This window comes from Oryx dammah, unplaced genomic scaffold (assembly GCF_014754425.2).
Source record: "Oryx dammah isolate SB20612 unplaced genomic scaffold, SCBI_Odam_1.1 HiC_scaffold_19, whole genome shotgun sequence".
Classification (NCBI taxonomy): Eukaryota; Metazoa; Chordata; class Mammalia; order Artiodactyla; family Bovidae; genus Oryx; species Oryx dammah.
Window position 1 is genome coordinate 31590658 of NW_024070203.1, and position 26944 is coordinate 31617601.

A 26944-nucleotide genomic window follows, 5' to 3' on the forward strand; every position below is an offset into this window, starting at 1 on the left:
TCAACATCACTGATCTGTATCTCACACTGACTCTAGGGCTGAACAACTTCTGCTGTTACTTCCACATTGGGAGAAACGTTCAACCATCCCTTCATGCCACACATGTGTCTGCAGTGGGGAGCTCAGGACTGGCCACGCTCCTCACCCGGCCCCCCACCAGCCTCCAGGAGAGCAGCCCCTGTTTGTTTGCCCTCAGCCACAGCGTCAGGGCTCGGCCTCGAGGCTGCGGGGACTGCACCTGAGAGGCGTGACACCAGGGGCGGGGGGCTCTGGTCTCCACCTCGTGCAGAAAGCCCGTCTGTCCAGAGAGAACAGCACCTCCCACCCCCCAGCAGAGCAGTGGGGCTCAGGCAACACCTGGAGGTGGGGTCGCATGGGCCACCTCTGCAATCCGGCCTAGGCCAGCCAGGAAGACATCTCCTGGGCACACATCCTATGATAGAAAACAGCTATTTCCAACCAAATTCCAAAAATGGGTACAAACCTTTTCTCGCTTTTGCTCAACAACACCTTTTCTGGCATAAATCAAACTCAGCTTTTCTTGGTCCTTTAGAAATCGTCTGCGTAATCGCAGTATTTCTGCACGATTATCTGGACCTGAAGAGCAGGCAGCAGGTTGGTTATGCACGGCTAATGTCCGTCCCCTCCTCCCCAGAATTGCTGACATGAAGTGAGGCATCTGCTCAGCTCCATCTCCTACTCTCCTCAGCTCTATTTCCAAAACAACCTAAGCCTGTGAAGCGCAGTTTTAGAAGCTGGAGAACTGAGGCTGCATGGAGGAAGCAGGCAGGGCTCGGACATCTCGGGGAAAGAAGGGGCTTGGAAATGCAAGGCTGAGGCTGGAAGTACGGGGCCACACGGCTGGAGCAGAGCCCCCCCAGTCGGGACCATCGGGGAACCCAGGGCTGCCCCAGCACCAGGCCTGGACATGCAGGCAGGAGGGGGGAGACCTGGCCTCGGAGGGGGACCACTCAGTACAAAACGGAGGCCTCCACGTCTGGTGAGGCCAGTCAGCACACCCAGTGTGCAGCCACCACTCCCAATGCCGGTTATTGCCTGCCTGGACACAGCAAAAGCCAAAAATCAGCAGACGTTTCAGCAAAGCTTCAAATAAGAAAGGTAGGAACCAAAGCAATTGGGGGGGGGGGCAGAAAATGTTGAAAGCAGACCATCTAGGGAAAAAGTTTTTCAAATGACCCTTTATCACAAGAGCAGAGTAGGTCCTGTAACAGGGCACAGAAGGGACTTTCCGAAAGCACAGAAGCTTGTGGGAACTAGAGACTGGATGTCGTCATGCACAAGCACAGTCAGAAGGTAATGCCGTGCCCAGAGCCGAGCAGAGATGGTAAGAAGGGAAAATCAGAAGGATAACCCCTCGGGTCTGACAGTCAAGGTGGAATTCCTACAAGAGAAAACTGACATTTGGAAATTATTGGCAAAAACACCCATGGGTGAAAAGGGAAACCGTTTCCTAATGAGAAAGAATATGTATACATATAGATATATGCAGGTAGATCACTGTGCCATTCAGGAGAAATCAACACAACTCTACTTCCACAAAAAAAGAAACAGAGGCCATTAACACCCATGAACAGTGACCGCACGAGAAAGGAGAGAAGCCCCACGTGCCCCACGTGAGCCAAGCCATAGCAAGACCTGTTTAGGACGTTGGTGACAGTGTGGGGGAGGGGGTAGGCAAGGGAGAAAGTGACCAAGACCCCAAGGAAAGGGGGCCCCAGTAACGCCAAATGAAGATGCGGAAGCAACACTGAGGGCCTGGCTGAGCGGATGAGGCTGACTGGGGAAGGGGCCCGAGGAGATGGGGCTGGGGGCTTCCGGTGAGTCTGGGGGGCATCTGGCCGGGGCCCCTCCTGGAGCACACTCCCACCCCTGGTGAGCTGAATGTCTGCATCCTCATTCCCGCCCTCAGGCCTGCCCTGACCCTCCCAGCCCCCGGACCCAAACTCTCTGACTCAGCTTCCCTATCCTGCTCATACCATGGCCCCTAGACACCTGGGGCCCCTGAGTGAGAGGCCGAGCCAGTTCAGGCAACCGTTTTCTGGACCCCAAACCAGGCTCCCACATGGTGCCGGGCTCCACACAGGCCACCCGGACTCAAGAACAGTCATGAGCTTGCAGAGGCAGGCGTTTCAACACAGCTCGGTGATCTTTTACCTTGTCCTCCATCGTCCACCTCATCCTCAAGGAGGCCCAGCCTTTTCTTCCCAAATTCAGGCCCCACAGACTTCACAGGCGTCCCCCGGGGCCTCTCGGGCCTCTTATGGGCAAACAGCAGGGACGCAGACGAGGCCTCGGCGGTGGGGGCCAGGCTGCCGCCCAGAGGGTCGGAGCTGCCTGTCGTCAGCCAGTGGGAGAGCACTCTTCCCCCTGCAAACGCACACGACGCGCGGGTCACAGCAGTGCTGCTCGGCTGGCGCCTCGGCCGGGACCCGCCGCTCGAGAGAAGGGCCGCCCGCAGTTACCAGGGTGGGCTACCACGTCCCAGGGAAGGCCCGGCAGCCGGACCTCCTCTCCTTGTGGGCACGAGGGAGACCACCACATGCCCGTCAGGATGACACTGCATCTACATGGCACTAAGGTCTGTGATTTCTAACATCAGTGTCTAAAGGTCCCACAGTAATTGGCCAAGTTAGTCCTATTTCCACAACAGAGTATGAAAAAAATTACATAAAGGAAAAACACTGAAGTATTTCCATAAAAACGACTTGGGGATTTTACTCTACAACTGATACTCTGCTGATCAAAGGAAACGGCTGAACCATTTGAGAAAGAGCAGTTTAATGAACTACAAACACAGTAAGTGAATCTGGTTTAGCTCTGTTTTGCTTCTGAGACAAGTGGTTTTAAATGGGATGCACTAGACAGATCTTTCCGGACAAAAATCAAACTAAAACTTACATGTGCTGAAATCTTTCTTGTTTTCTCCAGTCAGAAATAATGCTTTTCTCCCCTTTTTTCAAATTGTGGTTAAAAACACAGAAAGTCCAACGGACAATATCACGCACTCTGAAGAGCCCAGCACATTTGGTGGTTGCACAGCCATCCCCACCTCTGTCCCCAGGGCCCCTTGACGCCACCCCACCCCCGAATCTACAACCCAGGGACTCAACCCATCTTCCCTCCCGCCATCGAGGCCTTCACAGCACCCCCGGCATGCATGCCCACAGCGGAGGCAGTACCTGCGCTCTGTGTGGGCGTGAAGTCGAGCTGCTGCTGAGTGGCCCGGACCTGCCCCGCCATCGCCCTGCGAGCCGAGATAGACCCGTCCTGGGTCCGGGCCTGGAGCGTGCTCTGGGAGGCCTGAGTCTCAACAAACATTGGTGTGAGGACCGTACTCCGGAAGCGCCAGTCGGGGTCAATGGTATACTCCTGCCAGAGGGAGGGTCAGGTGAGTCACGGCCCTTCTCAGAACGTGCAAATGCTTATTTAAAACTTCACAGTCCTCTCCACAAACATTACTGTACTCCACGTAGCTCTGCAAGAAGTAGCTGAAGAACAACTTTCTCAAATTTAAAAATTTTAACAGAACAGTTATCTGTCAACAAATAAAACCAATCAGTACTGGGGAGAAAAACTGCTTTTTTCCTCCTAACATCCTGCATTCAGAGGCTCACTGCCACGCTCAGGGAATGACTCGACTCCTCTGCCCCCACTGCCCCCACCACATAACCAGACTAGGAGATGCTGGGGACATGGGGGGATGGGGTGGGGGGTCTCTGAGTCATCTTGTGGCTCATCAGTGGTGCTGCCAGGCAGAGGTGCAAACAAGCACCTACGGGGCGTGTCGGGGGACCAGGGGAGGGAAATGCCTCCATGGAGGTTGAAAGGACAAGGGTGAGCTGTGTGCAGGATTGGGGGCAAGTGGGGTGAAGTGCAAGTGGGCGTCTCAGGAAGAATGTGTGTGGATTCCAAGTAAAATCAGGAAGCCAGCTCATGAGTCGTCAGGGAAACGCCAATCAAACCTCAGTGAGGTATCACCAGACACCTGCCATATGGCTGTGACCAGGAGACGAGAGATGGCACCTGCAGCTGAGGAGGGGGAAGGGCACCCTGTGCACTGTGGGTGGGCGTGCAACCTGCTGCTGCCATGTGGACAGCAGAGTGCAGGTTCCTCAGGAAGTTATAAATAGAACCACCAGAGGATCCAGCAACCCCACAGCTGGGTATTTATCAGAAGAGAACAAAAACACTAATGGGAAAAGACATAGGCACCCCAGTGTTCATAACAGCACTGCTTACACAGCCAGGATATGGAGACAACCTAAGCGTCCACCAGCAGACGAAAGGAGAAAGAAAATGCGTGGTGAGCACACAAGCGTGCACGCACACACACCACACACGAATGATGGGCCACTACTCAGCTTTGAAAAAGAGTGAAATCCTGCCATCTGCAACAACATGGATATACCCTGAAGGTATTATGCTACATGAAATAAGTCAGAAAGAAACACAAATACTGCAAGATCTTCAGTTCAGTCGCTCAACAAAAAACAAAACAAAACCAAAAAAGCTCATAGAAACAGAGAACAGACTGGTGGTTGCCAGAGGTGAGGGGTGATGGAGATGGGCACAAACTTACAGTTGTAAAGCAAGATCTGGGGGGCGATGTACACATGGTGACTACAATCAGTAACACCATTTGTATACGTGAAGTTTCTAAGACAGTATATCTTGAAACTTCTCATTGCAAGATAAAAAACATCTAACTATGGGCAGTGATGGATGTTAACTAGATTTATTGCGGTCATAATGCTGTAATGTATACAAATATCAAATCACTACCTTCTGCACTGAAAACAAATACAATCCTAATTACACCTGAATTAAAGAAAAAAGCAAGGATTTAACACCAGTGGACAAAGTCTGCTGACCAACAGGCGGAAAAGTCAGCTCACAGGGCCAGAGCTCACCTGAAACTCACACTCTGACAGTGGGTGCTCAAACAGGGAAGTCCGGAAGTCAGGGCTCAGGCTGGTCATTTCAAGCAGGAAATCTGTCGCTAAACTCAGGAAGTGCACTTCTATCTTAGGAGAATATAAGGAATTTAGGGCCAGCAATCGGTCCAAGGTATTTGAAGGCAACCTAGTTTCATGGCTCCAGAAGTTCCGAATAGTTAATCTGGAAGGCAGAGAAGAAAGAAGAGGAGGTCTCTATGCGTGCCCCACGGGGAAGATCCTCTTCTTCCACCGGAGATCAGCCCTGGGACTCCATCCACATGCAGACCTCCATCCACAGGTAAGCTGCCTAACAGATGAGGTACGTGCTGAAGGGGAAATATTCCAGAATGTCTGCATACTTAACAGGAGGTGAGAAGTTGCGTCATTCTATTCTCATTTCTATTACCCAGAAGTTTGCAAAGATGGGAATTTTACATTACATACTCTGAAACTGAGAAAACACCATGAGAAATTATATATATAGTCCTTCATCGCCTTACTAAGACAATTTACTCTAAACATTAGTGCCACAAAATATTCAAAACATAATATGAACAGAAAATAGTCAAACTATTAAACAAGTTAAAAACCAGATCAGGCTTTATAATTTGTGAATGTTTGAGAAATCCAAATACAATTTTTAAAAGCTCAGTGAATTAAAAATTGCAGTACGCTGAAAGTTAGCTGACACACAGAATCATCAGGGTTTCCGCCATGCCTGCTGTAACATAAGGAGCTCTTGGGCATCTGTGATGACCCTGCAGCGTCCTCTGGTTTCCGCAGGCCGTCTGACACTGATGTGCAGAGTGGGAGCTCACTTGGGGTTAAATGGGGAATGACAACTCACTTTTCATTACAGGTTTCTCATCCTGAGATGCTGTAACTCACAGCACAGTCAAGACAGCATTACCCACACCAGTTTTTCAAGACTTGTATATTTAAGTAACATGCCAGGACTTTCAAGTTCTAATGTGATTTAAAATACATTTTTCTTATGCCAGCAAGAGGCAGAGAAAAGGCTCATACAGCAAAGGCCCTTGGACACCTCAGAGAGACCCCACACTGGCCCAGGAAGAGCCCTGAATGTGCCCACACGTCCACGCTGCTCCGTGAGGGGCACTTACTGAAGCCCGGGGTTCTCGTCGGTCAGCCCTTGGATCAACACATCTTTCGCCAGCTTGAATACTTCGCACGAGTCTTCATCTGCCTGACTCTCTGGGTCTCTGAGAGAAGTCACAAGACAATAAAACCGTTACTGTTCCTTCCACTGCACTGGGTCAATACAACAATGCTGTCTAGGATGAAAATAATGAAACCTGCCTCTTTCCCAACTTCCACCCACCCCGCAGGGCCTGCACCCTGACCCAGGTCCTGGTGGCCAGCCGACGAGCAAGACCACAGTCCCCAAGGAGGAAACATCCCAGGAGTTCTTTACTTAACCTTGTCAGACTGTAAGGGAAAACAAGGAAAACAAAGTACACTTTTAACTCAGCCAGTAATACCATGCTCTGAATATTTCCCACGGGTTCACGAAATGCAGTAGGATGAGAATACATTTCAACATACCAAACTTGTTGCAGTTAATAACTACATATTTTTAAATGTCTTATCATTTATTATAGTCCTTCCAGACTGCTGGAGGCACCCTGATGCTCCCTAAGAGACGGGACACGAGCGTCTGACGGGGACAGGTGAGGCACTCACCTGTAGTTGTCATGGACCCACATGAGGATGGCATACATCCGCTCACGGCACGGCACTGCAGGGTGAGCCAGGAACTCCACCACTGCGCTCAGGAGCTCCCGGAGCTCTGCAGGTCTCAGCCGTGCCATCATCTTGGAAATTATGTCCAAACACACTTTCTGTCTCTCATCGTCTCTATAAAGAGGAATTTTCAAAAACACAGACTTAACCATTATTACTATACCTTTAGACGTGACAGGTAATATTTTCTTCTCTGTGCTGTTTTGTATTTCAGATTTTATTATTATAGCTAATACTACATTTATATAAAAATTAAGCTCTTGAAAATAATTATCATGGGCTAGATTATGAAAAGGAAATTAACACTGTAGTGTCCTGCCTGGATCCTAGGAAGAGGATGAGGAAACTGGTGATTTCAAATAGACAGAAGTACACTAATGTTAACTTCTTGGTTTGGACAAACACCATGATGGCATGAGGTGGGGAAGCTAGGTGAAAGGTGTGTGGGAATTCTGTGTACTTCTAACTTTTCTGTAAAAATTAAATTATTCCAAAATAAAAAGTTCATTTTTTAAAAAAACTGACAAAGTCAAACAAAATAAGCTAGCTAGAAAGGATTTCATGACTTTAAAAAATGGTTTCCAGGGCTGGTCACGCACCAGGGGTTAAGTGCAGCCAGGGCCCAATGTAGTGCACCCCCATTTCCTCCTTAAATAAGCACCAGCTGAATACTTCACATACAGTAGACACTGAGCCAGGCTGACTGGAGGAAATCAACACAAAGACAGTTTCTCACCATGTAGAAGTGTGCACACAGGCGGGAGGCACACATGGGATGCCATCAGCAGCACTCTGTTAACATTTACCTTAACAGCATGTTACCATTTTGAAAATAAACAAATTTCACAAATAATGGAAGCCTGTTAGCTGACAAAAGAGGTACAGAACTCAAAACCACACATTTTGAATCTGAAAACAGCCCTGGACAACCCAAGACGGGGCCTCTCAAGTGTCAGGTGTCTAAGTGAACAAACACTCCCGTCACAACGATTCACAAGTCCCCTTGAGCTGAGGGGACAGCTGAACAAACAGCTGCATCCAAGGACACAGGCGGCGGCCACTCACCTGTGTCTCATGACCTGAACGAAATCCTTGCTCTTCAGCTGCAGGTACAGGTCAGGGGTCTCCTCTGCACGACACAGCACCACCTCCAGACACAGTGTCTTCATCACGCCGTGGAACTTTGGCAGCAGGAAGAGCACGCTATTCATGAACCTGGGCAGCGGGCAGGGCAGGTGAGCGGAGGGGCACTGACCCCCACCAGGACTGTCCCCGGCAGGCAGGTGCTGATAACACCCCACGACCCTCTCCGCAGGCAGGGGCAGGCAGACGGACACAACCACCCTCCCCGGCGCATAACCCTCCCCAGCGGGCAGGCAGACACCACCCCCACCTGTCAGCCAGAGGAGGGAAGTTCTTCGTGGCTCTGCTCAGGCACACGATGAACTTGTCCTCCAGCGTGTTCTGATGCTGCTTCAGTTGCTTCACCACCAGTTCATACACAGACTCCTCTAGCATCTGGAAGACCAAGTTTCCTTTCAAATACACACAAGTGGGAACTCGGAGGAACTGAGAAGAGTGAGGTGACCACCCAGAGCGCCATCTTGAGGAGGCCATGGGGGCCCTGACCACTGGGCACCACCAGAGGCTCGGCGGCCATGAGTTCAGGTGACCCAGGCTTTGGCCACACATCAGGTGAAAGAATGATCAAGACTATACTTCTTTCTGACACCAAAACCCTGCCAGTGAGCCATCTGAGCAGCTGAACAAAGACCAGGGACTGAACGCTGTTCAGGACGCATTTGAGGGACTTTCCGGCCGGTCCAGTGGTTGGGATGCCTTCCAATGCAGGGGGTGCAGGTTTAATCTCTGGTCGGGGAGCTAAGAACTCCCAAGCCTCAGAAGCAATATTGCAACAAGTTCAATAGACTTTAAAAATGGTCCACATCAAAAAATCTTAAGGAAAAAAAAAAGATGCATTTTATTATGTCAGTGTGCACGTCTCTGGGCAAAGACACACAAACCAGGATTTCAGGGAGCTCCATCTGCAGGCAGCCTGCCCGTCTCCCTGTGCCCACCTTCCAGGCCCGGCCTCTCCTGACTGCTCCCCGAGAGCCGCACCCCCAGGGAGCACCCATCCACAGAACAGGGGGCCCTGACCCCACGGGAGAAACGAGGAGCGCGAGGGCCCTTAGGACCGGAGACCATGGTCTGGAGCCGCGCTGGTCAGTGGTCAGAACACAAGTGACCCCCACTTCTGTGTCCCACACTGCTCCCCCATCTTCCATGCTAAATCAACCATTTTATACTCAGAAAAGAGCTATGTCAAACCAAAGGCTGTATCATTTGTATTAAGTTGAGACTTAAGTCATGAGAGATTAACCTTTCGATCTGCCGTTGTGTGCTGCACCTGTGGTGATAACTAAGCACATTATCCTGAAACCCACCACTTAGGGGCATTAGAATCCTGTCATCACAATGTTATCCTGAATTTGAAACATGTTTTTATTTTATAAAAATAGCTGGCAATTCCTAAAATAAATTATAAGTTTGATATTCTCAGGGGAGGGGGTTCCTATTTCCTTTCAGTTTAATTTTCCTCTAAATCCAAATAAAGGCCTAATTGGTGAAATAGGCCGGGCTCCAACATGCTGTGGGGGGACCGTTCTGCCCTAAGGATCCCTCGGCTTCCCCAGCCTCTCCTCATCCTGTCTCGTTGCAGGAGGAGAGGAGACTGGAGACACGAATTTGGGGATTAGGAGCCTGAGGAGTTCTCAAGCCATGAGGCTGGGTGACCAGCTAGGGGCCCACACTCCAAGTTGTGGGGGAGGCCGGTGGGATGACACCCCAGTGAAGAAGGGAGAGTGTCCTCTGAGCAGTGACAGAGGGCCGAGGACTGGTCCAATGTGACATTCTAGACAGTCTGCACCCTGCATCTGGTCCCCATGGGTGATGAGCTCTGCAGGCACCAGCACAGACCATCCTGGACAGTCTGCACCCCGTATCCTGTCAGCGTGGGTGACAGGCTCTGCAGACGCTAGCATGAAGCCCCCTGCACTAACCCACGGGGGTCAGCCAAGTAGCAGCTAGTTATAACCTGCGATTTCCACACATGGGCCGATGTGGAGACTGTGTGCTCAGGGGTGTGGGAGGGGCAGGGCACACACCAGGCGCCCAAGTCAGAGGCCACCCCTGCTCTTCAGCTGCACTATGCCAGAAACTGGAAGTGGGGGACCTCCCCTGCTTACCCTCCCCCAAACCAAAGCAAGGCTCCATCAGGGCAGTTTCTCCAAAGTGGCCCCTGATGCCAAGGTCAGAGGAATGAAAGCTGCTCCAATGCTTACATCCCAACTTTACAATAAGAAGCAGGTTAACAACCTTAACGCTTGTAGTCTCCAGGCATTAAAAAAACAAAACAAAACAAATATCTCTTTTAAAAAACTGCCCACTCTGGCTCCTAGCACAGAGGACGCAGTACCGAGGCTGAGCCAACAGTAGAGGCGTTCATGCCCTGTGCGCACACTCACCTTCTCTCTCCCGCTGAGATACCGGAGAACAAGCCCCAGGACCTCTGCTGACGCTGCATACACCTCTTTATATCTGACAAAGGACATGTTACTGACCAGAGCTTCAAAGTACCTGCGAGAAACACAGAAAGCCAGTGAGCACAGGGCAACCCGTCCTGCTATCCGACAGAAAGTGCAAGTCGCTCGGTTGTGTCCAACTCTGCGACCCCATGGACTATACAGTCCATAGAATTCTGTAGGCCAGAATAGTGGAGTGGGCAGCCTTCTCCTTCTCCAGGGGATCTTCTCAACCCAGGGACTGAACCCAGGTCGCCCGCATTGCAGGCGGATTCTTTACCAGCTGAGCCACCAGGGAAGCTGCTGTCAGAGGAATGACCCCTGGGCAGGCCCCGCCCACCCGCACAGCTCCAGCTATAGACACTGACAGCGCTGAAATCAGCAGTGGCCTGACCTTTGACCCCTCTAAAGTTGTCTATACGACAGGAGGAGGACACAGTCACACAGGGGTGGGGTGGGGGGTGGTGCAACTTGGCCTCATGACAGCAGGACTTTTGATCAGGAAAGCCACTGGTCCTAAAGTTAACCACTTCCCGCTGATGCTGTGCTGAGCCGTGCGTCCGTCCACAGCACCAGGCGGCAGAAGCCCCTGGTGCCTCAGAGGTTGACCCAGGAGGACCAACTGGACAGCAAACATTTCCCGAGAGACAGTGAACTTGACCGAGTGACTGCCTCTGCAGGGATCCAGCCCCTCTCTGCGAAGTTTAGGGCTGTCCTGCTAAGGCCCCGCCACGTGGACCCTCCCCCACCCCAGGTGATGAGGAGCCGGCAGGCTGCACCTGCGGCAGAGCTGCAGCGCCCCCTCGTGGCCATACCCTGTGGTGAAGGGTCTCTGGACCTTAGGCTGGTTTCCAGAGCGGATGCTGAAAATGGCAGCTTAGAAAATAACAGAAATAGCTAACACCTTGTTTAAATTGCATGGAAAAAACCAGACAGTTTTTAAAAACTCACTTTTCCCATTCACTCCACTAACATATTTCTCCTCCCAAATGATCTCTAAACCCAACTGCTTAATTTAGATGGAAATACTAACATGGGTCCTAGTCCTTAAATTTCTCGAAATTAAACCGTATTCCAGTCTCCAATCAGAATCAGGTACACTTTACCCAAAAAAGAAAAAAAGCAAAAAAACATGACACTTACCGGACACTTTCTATGCCACACTTTGGGTCGTAGGGGGGCAAGCTGTTGGCCATTACAATACCCAACAACTGAATTCCTACAGAATTGTCTTTAGAATTAGGATCTTTACTGGAAAACTTGTCAAAGATTAACCTGAAATGTGAGTGTGAAAAAACAGTGTAAGCTGTCAGATGTAAGGAGCAGGAAGACAGACGTAAGAGCTTCCACAGCTGATTGTCAGGTAAGAAACCCCTTGCTTCCCATTACTTTGTTCACACCCGGTTGCTCTGCCTCTGGGACACGGGGAGTTCTGCATCCCCCACAATCTAGTTATTTGCCCTAATTCTCCCTTGGTTGATGGTGAGAAAAGAAAGAAAAGTGCAGTTCCTCAGTCATGTCCAACTCTTTGCGACCCCATGGACTAGCCTACCAGGCTCCTCTGTCCATGGAATTTTCTAGGTAAGAGTATTGGAGTGGGTTGCCATTTCTTTCTCCAGAGGATCTTCCCGACCCAGGGATTGAACCCAGGTCTCCTGCACTGCAGGCAGATGCTTTACCACCTGAACTGCCAGGGAAGCCCATGGTTGATGGTGAACCTTTGGGAAACTGGTTTGCCCCAGGCTATGCTGACAGGAATCAGCCCTACAGGCAGAGAACGGCAGAGCACATGCCAAACACCCAGAGAGATGGAGGGCTACTTGAGGGTGGTGCGGTCCAGAGATGCTTCTAGTGACAAATGCTGGGGGCTGATCACGAGTGACATCACACCCTACCAAGAGATTCCATTCAAAGAACCATCCTTCCAGCACTTCAAGTCCATTGGTGTGTTAGTTGCTCAATCGTGTTTGACTCTTTGCAACCCCATGAACTGCAGCCCACCAGGCTCCTCTGTCCATGGGATTCTCCAGGCAAGAAGACTAGAGTGGGTAACCATTCCCTTCTCTAGGGAATCTTCCTGACCTAGGGACTGAACCCAGGTCTCATGCATTGCAGGCAGATTCTTTACCACCTGAGCCGTCAGGGAAGCCCTGAAGTCATCAAGTCTCACGGTAATTAACTGTGCACAATGTGTGACGAGTTAAAGGACACTGCAAACCCCAGTAAACCCATACCTGTAAGGGATGGACAGACAATCCTTCCAGCACTCAACGAGGGTCTTTATGATTTCAAGGTTATGTCGAAACACAGCTCTTTTTTGATGAAAAACATGTTTCATCAGGAAATGGAGCAATCGATTCGCTAATACTTCATCTTTAGGGACCCCCTGAAAAATGCAGAGAAATCTCATGTAAATATGTAGCATTCCCTTCTGGGAAAGCATTCCTTAACCCAGCAGTCTGTCTATAAAAGAAAGCTGGCATTGTACTGAGGAGTCTGGCTCCCATGATTGTTCAGATGACACATGACTGTAACACAAAGGTCTCCCCTGGAGGGCCTCCCCCAGGACTCCCAGGGCAGCCCTGACCCCAGGTTGGCTGCGCTCCTGCAGGTCAGTACAGGGCCCTGTAGCCTCTCGGGGCCTCTGCTGAGACCTTCCTATGGGGTCCCTGAAGACATCTTCCCTGCTCTGACTGGGCACTCAGCCTTGCCCCCACCTCCTCCCAACCCCAGGATCCCACCAACTGCTGGTGCCTTCCCATTAGGGCTCCCTCAATGGTGAGGTGACCCCAGATATGTGCTGGTCACCTGACCCACTGCCAGGATGCTGTTCCATGGGGTACACAGAATGGGGCGGGGGACACCCTCCCTCTGCTTTTAGCCTCTTGCTCAGACTATTGCAATGAGTGGTGAAATTTCACTGTGACTTTCAACCTGGCTGTTGCAGCCCTCCTAGCCGAGCTGAATGCCTGACATGGGAGTTAACCTCTTGCAGAGGTTCCTCAGTTAAACTCAGCTTGCTGTGAAATGGGATAGCCACATTCCAACACAAACACATGTGACAGCTTCATGGGCGCATATTCTGTGCAGTAAGCACGTGCCAGGCCATCCTCCTAGGAGAACTCTGCACACCACTGGGGCCGACATCAGTAAGCAAATGGGAGAGAGCTCCAGCATGTGGAGCCAGAGAGCTGGGGGATGCCACAGCCTGCATCAGGACAGCGTGGGGACTGAGGGTCACCATCACACCAGAGGTCACCAAGTCACACCACGTCACCAGGAGTGGGGAGGCTGACAAGACGGATGCTGGAGACCACAACCTCAGCCTCACATTCAGCGTCTGCCAACATCTATTTTACATGTACTTTTAATAAAATATTCTTCCCTGGTGGCTCAGACAGTAAAGAATCTGCCTGCAATGCTAGGAGACCTGGGTTTGATCCCTGGGTCAGGAAGATCCCCTGGAGAGAGGAATGGCTACCCACGATAGTAATCTTGCCTACAAAAACCTATGGACAGAGAAGCCTGGCTGGATATTTCACATGTACTTTTAATAAACCAATTATTAGGGTCAGTGCTCCTAGCAAGCTAAAGCAGAAAGAAAACAGGACAAACATCCAACATCTTAAAAATAAAGCAAAGCCAGGGGAATTATCAAAAGCAAAGCAAAGCAGACAGAAGTGAAGGGGTAGAATGGGGCCTTCTGCAGCAGCACAGATGGGCAGGATCTGGGCTGGAGACGCTGAGGCACTTGGGGTTGGGTCCCGGGTGCCGCGCGGGGAGAGGGTACCAGAGGCGCAGCTGCTCTTACCACAGGGGTGGCTATTCCCGTCCACGAAAGGACCGTGGCCACGATCTCAACCACTAGGTAGTGGATCCCGTCCCCGCCGTTGTTCTCAGAGACCACCAGCTGCAGCAAGGGGCCCAGCCAGTGCCTCGCATGAGGCCGGAAGACCTAGGCAAGAATTCAAAGGTCAGATGACAGAACTGCTGAGTAACCAAGATGGGAGTTCAGGAACATCCTTCTGTATTACGACTCTACCTGAATTCAAAACAGACGTGAATGCCAACAACTATACTGCTTGATTCAATTAGATTTTCAGCTGACGTCTTCCTTGTGGGCCCTGAAACCACAGCTCAATGGAGACAGATTCAAACTGATCTGCCCTTTGCGTAGATCTGCTCCAACTATGCTTAGAGTAGTAACGTTCTACACCAATCTCACCCTCCACACAGCATACAGCTGTAGGATCCTACTCTTACTGGATATAGAAGCAAAGGGAAGTGGAAAAGAAGGACATAGAAGCGAGGTACATGTAGCGAATTTTTTTCACACATCCAAGGTCTCTGAAATCCAGAGCATCTCCATGCACTAAATTCCCCTGAATTTACTTTAGAAACTCAGACCGAGTGTAACCCAAGACTCTCAGCCTTCTTTCCCTCTGTCACCCTCTTCTTTCTCCAAATGTTTTCTCAGGGATTTCAAATCTACGCTCACAATTAAATCTGTGTGGTCGCAAATCTTTTTGATCAAGTACCCCAGAGGTAAATAATGTTTACACTGTCCACATATATCTACTGGTTTATGAATTCTAAATATAAACTTCTTTACTGTATTATTAAACTATAAAAAAAGGATAAAAAGTTCAAACTTTAAAAAGGATTGTAAATACAAGTTCTATGTTTTTGTTCTGTTAAGACAATGGGCCCTGAAGGTTCCTGAGCTCAGGACGTGTGCAATACTGCAGGCCCCTCATGCCGCACGAGTGCACACAGCTCAGCAGGCCCCCTGCCGAACTAAACACTAGATGGCAGCTCCTCTCCTCCAGCCATCAAGCCAGCACTACAGGAACAAGAGCTGGAAGTCACATGATCCCAAGTACTATGGCTGACCTGTGAGCCCCGAGAGGACACTGAGGTCCAACTCGCAGAACCTGTAAATGTGACCTGATTCAGAAACAGGGTCTTGGAAGATTATCAGGTTAAGAGTCATTAGTGGGGGACTTAACCAGTGACATTGTCTTTATTTGAGAAAAGGATTAAAAGGGAAATTTTTACACGTGAGACAGATGCCGAGAGAAGACCTTCCACAGGCCAAGAAATGGCCAAGGTGCACAGCAGCTGGTCACGCATCATCAGGGCCAACTGGCTGACATCCCGGTCTCGGGCTTCCAGCTCCAGAACCAAAAGGGTCATTTCTGCTGTCTGAGCCACAGGAGCCAGAAGTCAAGCATAACTCTGAGGAAGGGCCTGTCACTACTTGATGGCCTTGAGGCCTCGCGAGTTGCTGCCCGGGAGGCCCCCTCCTGGCACTCGCTCCTCCTGAGCTGCATGTTAAACCCCTGCCCCTCCCAGGTCAGCCTAGGATCACTCATAAACCTGTCCAAGTGCCCCTCCTGACAGGGCCATGCATGACTGACAGATAAACAGACCCATGATGCAAACACGTCGGCTACTCTTCACACAGTTACCAGGAATCTCTACCACATTCTCTGTTACTCTAAACCAAGAAGGCTGGCTGCCGACCCACATGCTGAATAAGTAATACAGGCTGGCGAATTTATTCAGGGAATAAAGCCATGCTGTGACCCTGAACATCTTCCTTTATTGTGGGTTTTTTAAAAGTAGATTCATATGCGCTTTTGTGCTTAGTCGCTAAGTCACGTACAACTCTTTGAGGCCCCATGGATTGTAGCCCACCAGGCTCCTCTGTTCATGGGATTTTCTAGGCAGGAACATTGGAGTGGGCTGCCATTTCCTTCTCTAAGGAGATGCATATAATTGAAAAGAGTTTTTAAAGAAATAAATAACTTACTTCTTCTGTATTAACAACCAGCTTGGCTAAGAAAAGACGGATATTTAATGACACTGATGGATTTCCCAGTTTGTCATGAAGAAATTTCATCCAAGGAGGAAGATTTCTTGGCATTGAACCCTGAAATAACACACTCAATATTACTTAGTAAGAAAGTGGCATTATGACACAACAGTGACAAAGCAGGACATGAGTGACAAGACATCACGAGTGTTAAAGATGGAATTCAGTTTAGTCTTCGATGTCAAATACTCGTTTAACAGGACATGGTCAGTCACGGTCAGCTTTGGTGAGTGAGACCAGAAAGTGCAGAGAGACCTCCTCTCCAGGCAGCGCAGCCTCAAGTCTTTGCATGTGCTGGACCAGGGCCACCAGGGGGGCCATGCACTCATGCTGGCTGAGCTCGTCCACGTCCAGGTCCAGCACGTCGCCTGGGCCCTCAGGGTCCTGACGCTCCTGGGGAGAGAGAGGCCATGGGGGGCTGAGCACCCGACTGCCTGCTCCATCACACAGTGCACACAGTCGGGACCTCACAGCTTCCTCATGTTCTCAGAAGTGTCCCCCCGCCCGCATCTGCCCAGCTCTCTCTGGGGCCACACCGAAGTCGGGGCATCACTGAAGAGCTGCTGCTCTCTACACACACGTCTCTTCAGACGTGTCCTGGTGGCCCCAGAATACTCCACGTCTTGAGAGCAACAGTCCCCACGATGCTCAGCTGCCACTTTATGTAGAAAAGTAGAGCAACTGAAGGTTAATCACAGGGTATGTGGTTTCCTATTGTGTTGTCAGTACCTTGAAAAGTACTGAGGACTTCTGTGAACTTAATCTGCCTCAAAATTTTAATCAATAATAGAATTTTAAAAATTCCTGATTCTTTTTCAGAAAGAAAGAGCGGGGATAATCATTTTACACATGGGATGCTGAACTGAGGTGTCACACACACGGGGCGGAGCAACAGGTCTGGGCATGTCCCGGCACAGATCATTTCCAGGAAACAGCAGCCCAGGAAACCCCGAGAGGACATATTGGACAGGTGAAGGTCCCAGCCTGCCCCCGCTGCCAGACACTCCTTCCCTGGAGGCCCGCCCTCCAAGGGGGAAGTTCTGCTTGGGCCACGATCGCTGATGGCAGACACACGGTTCTGACATCAATTCTGACCCCGGGAGGAGCCTGGAATGTGACCATCCCCCCACTGCCTCCTCCCTGTGCTGGCGGCATTAGACCCTGCACCTGGACTAGAGGCTGGGGCCCCTCTATCCTGAGGCACCCGTTCTTTCCCAACACCAACAACACTCTTTAATCACCCGTCTCCGGAAATGACCAGCGCTGGACTGAGGGTCTTGGGACCCATACGAATAGCTCTGGACTCCAGTTGAAAAATCGAACTGACTCATTTCCTCACTCAGGCTGCTGTCTGCCAGATACGATAGTGAAGACATGTATTGCGGGCCACCTGAAGGAAAAAGATGAGCTACCGTCACTCAAGTCAGTAAGACACGTGTGTCTCGAAGCTCAAAGCTCAAGTGACTCCTGCATTTAGGATACTTTCATTAAATCCATACTCCTTGACCACCATCCAGGTGCTCTGGAATCCCTGAGCAGTTACTCTTCAGCAAAAACAAAGACATCAAGTCAAACTAGATCTAGTTTTGGGACATGATGCTAACAGAACTTCTTGCATTTAAAATTTTGATGATGCACATTCTGCCCATAAAGCCTAACACAAATGTGGCTAGAGGTATTACTGATAAATAACTAATCCAAAGTCTGTAAGGAATTTAGAAAACTGGTTCAAATTTTATCCTTGAATCGGGGTCGGGGGAGAAAAAGCCATAAAGAAAAATTAAGCCAAAAATTGAAACCAGGAGCACGTGGAAGGACAGAGGGTTGATTCCAAATAGGGAGGCTAGGGACCTCCCTGAGGGTCCAGTGTTTAAGAGTCTGCATTCCAAGGCAGGGAACACGGGCTCAATTCCTGCTTAGGGAACAAAGATTCCACATGCCACGGAGCAACTAAGCCTGAGCGTCACAACTAAGACTTGATCAGGCAAATAAGTAGTAAATACAGAGGCCAGGAGAGCTCTCTTCAGAGGGTGGCATTACACAAAACATCGTGGGCCATGCTGACCTCGGGGGCCAAGACCCCGCCTTCAGGGACATTGCAGCAAACGCAGGGAGATGAGTCTAAGTAACAAAAAACAGAATCCAAAAGCAAACAGCACACCAATCTTCCATGTGTTAAGAAAGTGAACCAGATCTGAACTCCTCTGGCTACACTGAGATGCTTCCGTGCTGCTTTAACTAACTGCATTTCTTTCAAAGTACAATTCTATTTATCACTTGAAAATAAAAATTTCCAAATCCAATTCAAGGTTGGGGTATTTAAAATACTATCTATATACTGGAATCTTCCTCAACATTTTGAAAATGTCCTACCTGAATCTTCATTTGCCGCCTCCCTGGCTTCTCTCCTAATTTCAATGTACTTTTTCTTTCTTTCCATAGGAACCTATTAGGCAAAAACAGACAATTTAAAACTTTTTAGACTTGGGGTCACATAGTTTCTGTTTTTGCAGCAATCTGACAAAAATCACTGTTACTCATTTTAAGCAAAACTAAAACACCCACAGAGACAGACCCCGAAAGCCTGGGAGCTGGTGCTCCTTTGGCTCTGGGACTCAGCGGGTGGTACTCCTCCAGCCTCAGGCCTCACCAGGAGCCTCAGGCCCTCGACTGTACAGCTGCGACAGACCACAGACCTCCCAGCTGCTCTCAGACACTCACAGGTAACACACAGAGTGTCTGAGTGCCCCAAAGACTAGTGTGATTATGTGATGTCTTAGTTCTCTGAAGACAGGCCTGGACAACAGTCCTAGCTTTATTCCAAAAGGGCACAGGGCACAAGGGCAGGGAGCAACCACTTACCTGAATTCTGAACCACTGAGCCACACCAGGACAGGGCGGGGGTCAGTGGTGCGGGACAGAATGCCAGCCCCCCCCTCGCACTTGCTCTGCCCGTCCACTGCCCTGGGCTGTGAAAGGCTGCGGCACCCCCAGCGTCCGCTGAGCTTGGCAGAGACTGAGCTTACCTCTTGGCCACAGTGTCCTCCCCATCACCCTACTCCTGCTCCCAGTGCCCAGGATTGGGTGAGCCTCCACCAGAGCCCAACATTGCACGGGGCAGGCCTCAACTCACTGACCATAGGAGCTTACTCAGAAGACCACTCAGGGGATGTATGCGAACAGCTCCTTTTACTGGCATTTTCTCTCCTTTACAAGTTAAGGGAAAACGTGAGTCAGGGCCAGCCTTTTATAGCTGCCTGAGATTATACCTGAGGTCGAACTGTAAGAAACTGCCTGTGTTTCCAGTTCACAGCGGACTTGAGTAGAGGGCATTTAGTGTTCAGCACCATGTACCATTTTCCCTACAAGCCTTGGTAAGTGTTTTTACGTTGGAAACACCATGACCAGCCTCACTTACCTCCACTTCTATGGGAAACGTGTAGCAGCGCTTCAGGTCTATCAGATTTTCAAAAATGAGCAAGTTCTGTAAATGCAAAGAGTCCTGTGACGATGCCCCAGCTGCGGAGAGGCCTGGTGCTGATGTCACTGCAGCACCTGCCGTCTGCATCCGCGGCCAGCTCCGGGAGACCCCCCACCCCACCCCGCCCTGCCCTGCAGGACCTAGAAGCACCCCCAACCCCACCCTGCGGGACCCAGGCAGCACAGCCAGCGGTCTGGAGGGGCCTACCTTCTCTGGTTTCTCGCTGAACAGGAAGCCCTGGTAAAACCTGAGCTCCGTGAAGACACAGCGGACAAGGGCAATGGCACAGGTGTAGGCGGCACAGTGGTACAGCCGCCGGCGCTCCAGCAGCTGGGCCTCCCCAGCCATATTCTCCGAGAAGGCATCGTGGCACAGCCTGTGGGCAGCCAGGTGGGGGTCAGTCCCTCCAGGGGAGATCGGCTCCAGTCCACAGCACAGGACCTGGCCTGCACACCCGCACCCACACCTGGGCTGTACTGCACAGGAAGCTGGGGTGGGGGGCCCAGCCCGAGGAGCAGGAGGGGCTCCAAGAGGCCGGGTCTGAATGACAGTCCAAGGTCTGTGTGAGGGCATGGAGGGTGGATGGCAGCGGTGACAGAGGTGCCGAGCACACCCAGGAGCCTGGTCTTGGCCCTGCCCACAGCGGCCAGCCCCTGTGAGCACACTGCCATCAGAACACAGCTGCCCCTCCGTCTACACTGCTCCCAGCTGCTCCGCACAGCCTGCAGTTGGAAGGGATCACTGGCCAGCCCTTGAAGGGAGAAGTGTACTGGACCCAGCCAGGGGACCACACCCCCCTGCCCTGCCATGCCCTCTCCAGTTACAGGAAACCCCCAGCTGCAGGATGGGGTCCCTCTGCAGGGCTGCAGGCCAAGGAGCAAACAATCAGGTTCCAGTAATACATGGATGGTTGCTGTGACCATAGGGCAGCAAGACTTGTCACCAAGAGGCCTGTGCAGTTCCACCCAGCAAGCCCAACGTTTCCTGGCCACTGGCTCCAGGAGACCAGCAACATGAACTCGCCAGCCCTGGGGGGTGTGCTCAGAGGTTGGATTCAGAAGGAAAAATGTGCCCTTCAAGACCTTCATTGATGCCAATACCTAGGGGTGACATCACCCTCAAGGTGCACACGTAAGGAGGGGTCACAGGGGTGGAGGGGACTCTGTAGAGCAAGACCCTACACATCTGTGTTCAGCACTAAGACAGAACCACACAGAAAGTTGGCTTCAGAGATGACACGTCTGACTATTCCGTGCTTTACAGAACCACTGCTTAGAAATGCTAAACATGCCCTCAGTTTCAAATGAGAGAGAAAATAAAACACACTCAATCCTGCCTTACTATAAATCATACACTGGAAACATACTGAGCTGTTGAGGGAGAAGAAACGGTAGAGAAACAGTAAGGGGAAAAGCTATACTCTTTATGGACGACATGTATTGGATAAAACATGCTGCCCAATGACATGCTGCATTGACTCCACCCAAGTACTCTGTAGGGGTTTCCCTGGCTCCGTGGGAAAGGATCTGCCTGCCATGCCATGCAGGAGACCCAAGTTTGATCCCTGGGTTGGGAAGATCCCCTGGAGAAGGAAACAGCACTCCACTCCAGTGTTCCTGCCTGGATAATCCCACGGACAGGGGCACCACCACCACCACGTAGTCTGTACACAGGAAAACTACTAAGATTCAGTGTTTAGGCATGTATTCATATTATACACATTCGTAAAAATACATGCACCAAAAAAATTAACTACAATCTAAAGTTAAGGAAAACCTTACTTAATCAATGTCTTTGTAAGTTCATTTCCTTCTGTGATGCTCGAGCCATGGAACACCTGGTTAATTTTAGATTCCTTGGAGTGGACATCATCTTTCGGAAGACGAGAGTACATCACCTCTAGCATCTTGTAATATCCCATCTTCTTGGTAATTTGAGTGTCAAAAGCAGATTCATTCAGCTAAAAACATATAACAAATGATTATCTTTGGTCCTATCAAACATGGAAAATATTTTATTGAATAAATCAACTTTAATACTCAATGTTTCCTGGTGGCCCAGACAGTAAAGAATCTGCCTGTGATACAGGAGACCCAGGTTCAATCCCTGGGTCAGGAATATTCCCTGCAGAAGGAATGGCAACCCACTCCAGTATTCTTGCCTGGAGAATTAAATAGACAGAAGAGCCTGGGGGGCTATGCAGTCTGTGAGGTCACAAAGAGTAGGACAGGACTGAGTGAATCTCTGTCTGTCAATACTCAATGCCTTTTAAATTGAAAATAATTTTAACAAAGATGTTAAACCACTTCAGTAAGAAACAGCCCAGGGACTAAAGCATGAACATAAGTACTGATGTGTGGCAGCAAATACTTCAGCTCAGTGAAACGCATTCTGGACTTCTGGCCTCCAAAACAACAATAGACTTCTGTTGTTTTAGGCCACTGAGCTTATAGTAATTTATTACAGCAGGTTAAGGAAATTAATATATATTTGGGTACCAAGAGTGGGGGGCTACTTCAAAATGAAAAAAATACGTAAGTGGCTTTGGAATTGAACAGGGAAGAGAGGAGGAAAAAAAATTTCACCATGCATGACAGAAAATGTCTAGATTGCCTTGTAGACACTGTTGTTAGAAATGCCAACATTGAAGGCACTGATGGTGAGCACTCAGAAGGAAGTGGAGGGCAAGCCAGTGGCAGGAAAAGCAATGAATGCTGTCTCAGGGAATGGCCATCATCACAAACCTATTTTTGGTAGAAATACAGACGTTAAAAGTAATTGGTGGTGAGGTCTCAGAATGAAGTAGGTAACAGTTTTTAGAAACTGCAGGAAAGAGGATCTGTGCTATATGATGGGAGAAAGCTTAGCTGAAGAATGTTCAGAGGTTGTGCAGAAAGCAGACAATGTAGGCTGTGCCCTTGAATATGGAGCTGAAAGGATTTCTAAGTAAATTTGTTGGAGAGAAGCCTGGCTTCTTCTTTGCTGCTCATAAGAAAATGTGAGTGTGAGAAATTAAACAGAACTGTTAAGCAAAAAGAACCAGAACGTGATGATGTGGGAAATTCTCAGCCCATCCAGCTTGTAGAAGACGCTGCCATGAGGAGATCCACGGTGAGGGAAGTCGATTGGAGAAGACCACAGGGGCAGCCAGGGAAAGAAGCCTGTGCTCACGGCTGTCCTCAGCCTGCCCCACCGCCCGCCCCCCCACCCCCACTCCGACCACAAGACCCAGGACCAGGGAGGGGCCGTGGCAGGAATCTCCAAGATGGGCAGGAGACGGACAGAAGGTTTCTGAGAAGCTCAGACTAGTTTGAACTGAAAGGGAAGGAGACAAGATAAAATGAAAAAAAGGATGCTGTATTCCCCAAATGCTACAGGCAAGAAACAGACAAAACTGCTCAGCTGAAAACAAATGCTAACCTTCAAGGAAAAAGGAGATGACTCCAAGGACAGTCTTTGGCCCAGAGCATAAACACCAGGCCACAGAGCACTATTCTCAGGTCTTGAAACCTAATGGATTTGCCTGGCTGAATTTTCAAACTGCTTTGGAAAACAAACTCCTTCCTTCCACTGTCTCCTGTTTGGAATAGGAATGTCTATAATGATCGTCCTATGCCTGTCCCACCACTGTATTTTGGAAGCAAATAATGTGTTTTCTAGCTTCACAGGTCCACAAACAGAGAGAGTGTAGCCTCAGAATGCACCATTCTGAGAACCCCACCCATACCGATTTAGATGATGAGGTCTGGGACTTGGTGCTAACAATCTTTAGGTGAGCTTTTGGACATAGCAGTTGATGCTGTAATGGGTTTCGACCTGGAATGAGATAAACATATTTTGCAAGTAGAAACACTTGGCACAGGTGGACTGTGTGAGGCTGAATTAAAGACCTGGAAAGACATCCACGCTCCAGTGCCTGGAACCTGGGCCTGTCACCTCGCATGAGAGAAGGAATGAGACAGACGAAATGAACCAAAGAATTCTGAGATTATCCAAGAGGGTCCTAAATGCCCTCCTGTTTACAGGAGAGAGGCAGAGAGACACTAACAGAACAGAGGAGGCCAGAAGCAACCCAAGTGTTCACTGACAGAGGAATGGATAAAGAGGTGGTACATACATCAATACGATAGAATATTCCTTAGCCATAAAATAGAATGAAATAATGCCATTTGCAGCAACATGGACGGACCTACAGATTATCATACTAAGGGAAGTAAGTCACACAAAGACAAATATCATATAGTATCAAACTATGAGACAGTCAACTTAGAACACAGAAATAGATTCAAAGACATAGAGAACAGACTTCTGGTTACTAAAGGGTGAGGAGGGGAAGGAGATAAATTAGGAGTTTGGGATTAACACACACATAACTATACATAAAACAGATAAACAAAGACGCATTGTATAGCACAGGAACTATACTCAGTATCTTGTAATAACCTCTAATGGGAAAGAATCAAATAAAGAATAGACACACATATATGTATTAGGTTGGTGCAAAAGTATTTGGAGTTTTGCACTGTTGAACTCTGCCATTTGATATTGGAATACATTCTTAATTTGGTTATGTTATATATCATTTAATGTACATTTCTCACTAAGATTTTTGCTAATGACTTATAGCTGTAATTTATATTTATTTTAGACTATGGAAATGATGCTAGACAAAAAGCAAACTCAAGCAATTTCTTTTATTCAAGTTCAAAATGAGTCATAAAGCAGAGGAGACAACTTCCAACATCAACAACGCATTTGGCCCAGAAACTGCTAATGAATGTACAGTGCGGTGGTGGTTGAAAAAGTTATGCAAAGGAGATGAGAGCCTTGCAGATAAGGAGTGAAGTACCCAGACATCAGATGTTGACAACGACCAGTTGAGAGCCATCACTGAAGCTGATCCTCTTAAAACTACACGAGAAGTTGTCAAAGAACTCATTGTCGACCACTCTATGGTTGTTCAGTATGTGAAGCAAACTGGAAAGGTGAAAAAGCTTGGTTGTTTTGAAGAGTCATCTTCTCTTATTCTATGCAACAACAGTGAATGACTGTAATGGTTCCTACTTTGATTAATAAAGATGTGTTTGAGCCTAGTTATGTTTTAAAATTCACAGCCCGAAACTACAATTACATTTGCACCAACTTAATATAACAAACACTTTGCTGTATACCTGAAATGAACACAACATTGTAAATCAACTATGTATTAATTTAAAAAAAAGAAAAATAGTGGATTTTTTTTAAAAAGAAGAGGAAGAGGAGGAGGGGGGTCAAGTGACCAAGACTCGGAGGGAGGAGCACCGTGGCCATGAGCTGAGGGATGCTGGGCCCAGAGGCTGGTGGAGAGAAACGTGTTCTCCTCGGAGCCTCTAGAGCAAGTACAGCCCCAGGAAGTGGATTTCTGACTTCTGATCTCAGAACCATGAGACAGAAAGCCCTGTGGGTCTAAGCCATACTCTCAGTCATTTGTTACAGACATCTCTGGAGACTAACGCAGATGCCATGTGCCCAAAGGCTGAGATCAGAGCACGGAGGGGACGCTTCTTGAGTTGCTGACACCCTGGCTGAATACACGGCAGTTTCTAGTGACCCTGACCAAGGAGGGCTGTCGTCTCTTACTAACATTCAACTTAGTAACAGACTTTGATACCTTTGTAAACCTGGACTTCAACACATCGATAGCCTCCACCACAGTTCTGCTGAAGAAGTCCCTCAGAGCCCCCAGGCTGCAGTGCCGCAGCAGAGTGAGGAGGGCCCGGTCCACTACCGCCTGGCGGGTGGCGCTGGGAAGCAGGTCGTCTCTGCTGAACTTCCCGTACACGCTTTCCAGAAGGCCCAACTGCGTGGCACATGAACTCCTAAGAACAAAGGAAAATTACATGCCAGCTTTAAACGAATACTCCACGAGGGCCTACTATGCTACAAGTAAATGCTAATGATTAGGAATTAGAAACTAAAGATTATGTATATAAAACCGTGAAATACAAGAAGCATATGCACATAAGCCATGTGATCTTACTCATCCCCAGAAACCTTCGTGCCTTTTTAGGCCTACGACAAAAGGATATTTTCATTTATTTTCAAGTTCTGTCCAGTTCAGAAGACACCTGCAAGGCTCGAAGAGCCCCAGGCTGAAGACCATCACGTGTCCCAGACCCTGAAACTCATGAACCAAGGACTCACCATTGTACTTTCCAAGTAGAGACTCAGCCATCAGGGAAACATGATCTATGAATGGTTGCCTAAACAATTCAGTCTACACATCTTTAAGTTAAGGATAGACTGTTTCCCTGCCTATAAAAATAAGAGGTTACGACTGAATGACCATTAAAATCTTTCCCAGTTCTAAAATCCTGATGCTCAAAAGTTAGATATGACACAAAATACTGGATTTGAAGGTAATTCAGTCACAAAAAATTGAGGTTGCAGAACACGATTGGACCTACAAGAGCTCTGCAGTGTGAGTCCAGACTCTGTCCCAGACCTAAATTCTCCAGGACCATCCTGCTAAAGGAAGAAGGAGGAAGGGGAAAAGAGCAAGAATGGCCACCACACAGTTTACTGAAAAGTCAATGGAAACGAGCATTCACTATGAAGACATGTTCCACATCAGTCATAACAAAAGAGACACATTAGAGTGACACTGAGAGATTCTTTCTCACCTGTTACCACTGGAAAAAATCCACGTTTGTCAGTATACTCTTGACAAAACTGTGATGATACATACATGGCCGAAAGGAATACAAATAACACACCCCCCCAAAGGGGATGTGAGGATAGCTAGCACAATTAAAGAGGCATTTACCTTTGCTCTCACACTTAGGGATCCACTGCAAAGCTGCACTGGCAACACACAGCAGCGCAGGCCCAGGGCTAGTCGCTGGGCTATTGCTCCTCTGGTTGCTGCGCTATTCCTCTAGTCACAGGGCCATTAGTCTAGTCACAGGGCTATTACTTTAGTCACTGCGCTATTACTCTAGTCACTGGGCTACTGCTCCTCTGGTCGCTGTGCTATTACTCTAGTCATTGGGCTACTACTCTAGTCACTGGGCTATTACTCTAGTCACTGTGCTATGGCTCCTCTGGTTGCTGTGCTATTACTCCTCTGGTCACTGTGCTACTACTCTAGTCACTGGGCCATTAATCTAGTCACTGCACTATAACTCTAGTCACTGGGCTATTACTCCTCTAGTCACTGTGCTATGGCTCCTCTGGTCGCTGTGCTATTGCTCCTCTAGTCACAGGGCTATTACTCTAGTTACTGGGCTACTGCTCCTCT

The 26944-nt window shown here is 49.1% G+C and overlaps 1 protein-coding gene across 1 annotated transcript in view; it reads right to left on the reverse strand.

Annotated features, from left to right (window-relative positions):
• The window catches only part of PRKDC (protein kinase, DNA-activated, catalytic subunit), a 128015-nt gene that overhangs the window by 42144 nt on the left and 58927 nt on the right, over positions 1-26944 (reverse strand). Inside the window, exons 41-60 of the mRNA XM_040261177.1 lie at positions 25316-25523; positions 21447-21625; positions 19873-20041; positions 19603-19668; positions 18558-18630; positions 17426-17574; positions 16440-16577; positions 16122-16241; positions 14118-14261; positions 12541-12692; positions 11450-11581; positions 10250-10361; positions 8116-8240; positions 7788-7937; positions 6663-6836; positions 6083-6181; positions 4932-5139; positions 3201-3390; positions 2176-2388; positions 485-597 (exon numbers count right to left, since the gene is read on the reverse strand). Of these exons, the coding sequence (XP_040117111.1) occupies positions 485-597; positions 2176-2388; positions 3201-3390; positions 4932-5139; positions 6083-6181; positions 6663-6836; positions 7788-7937; positions 8116-8240; positions 10250-10361; positions 11450-11581; positions 12541-12692; positions 14118-14261; positions 16122-16241; positions 16440-16577; positions 17426-17574; positions 18558-18630; positions 19603-19668; positions 19873-20041; positions 21447-21625; positions 25316-25523 (2914 nt within the window). The remainder of the gene's footprint in view (positions 1-484; positions 598-2175; positions 2389-3200; positions 3391-4931; positions 5140-6082; positions 6182-6662; positions 6837-7787; positions 7938-8115; positions 8241-10249; positions 10362-11449; positions 11582-12540; positions 12693-14117; positions 14262-16121; positions 16242-16439; positions 16578-17425; positions 17575-18557; positions 18631-19602; positions 19669-19872; positions 20042-21446; positions 21626-25315; positions 25524-26944) is intronic.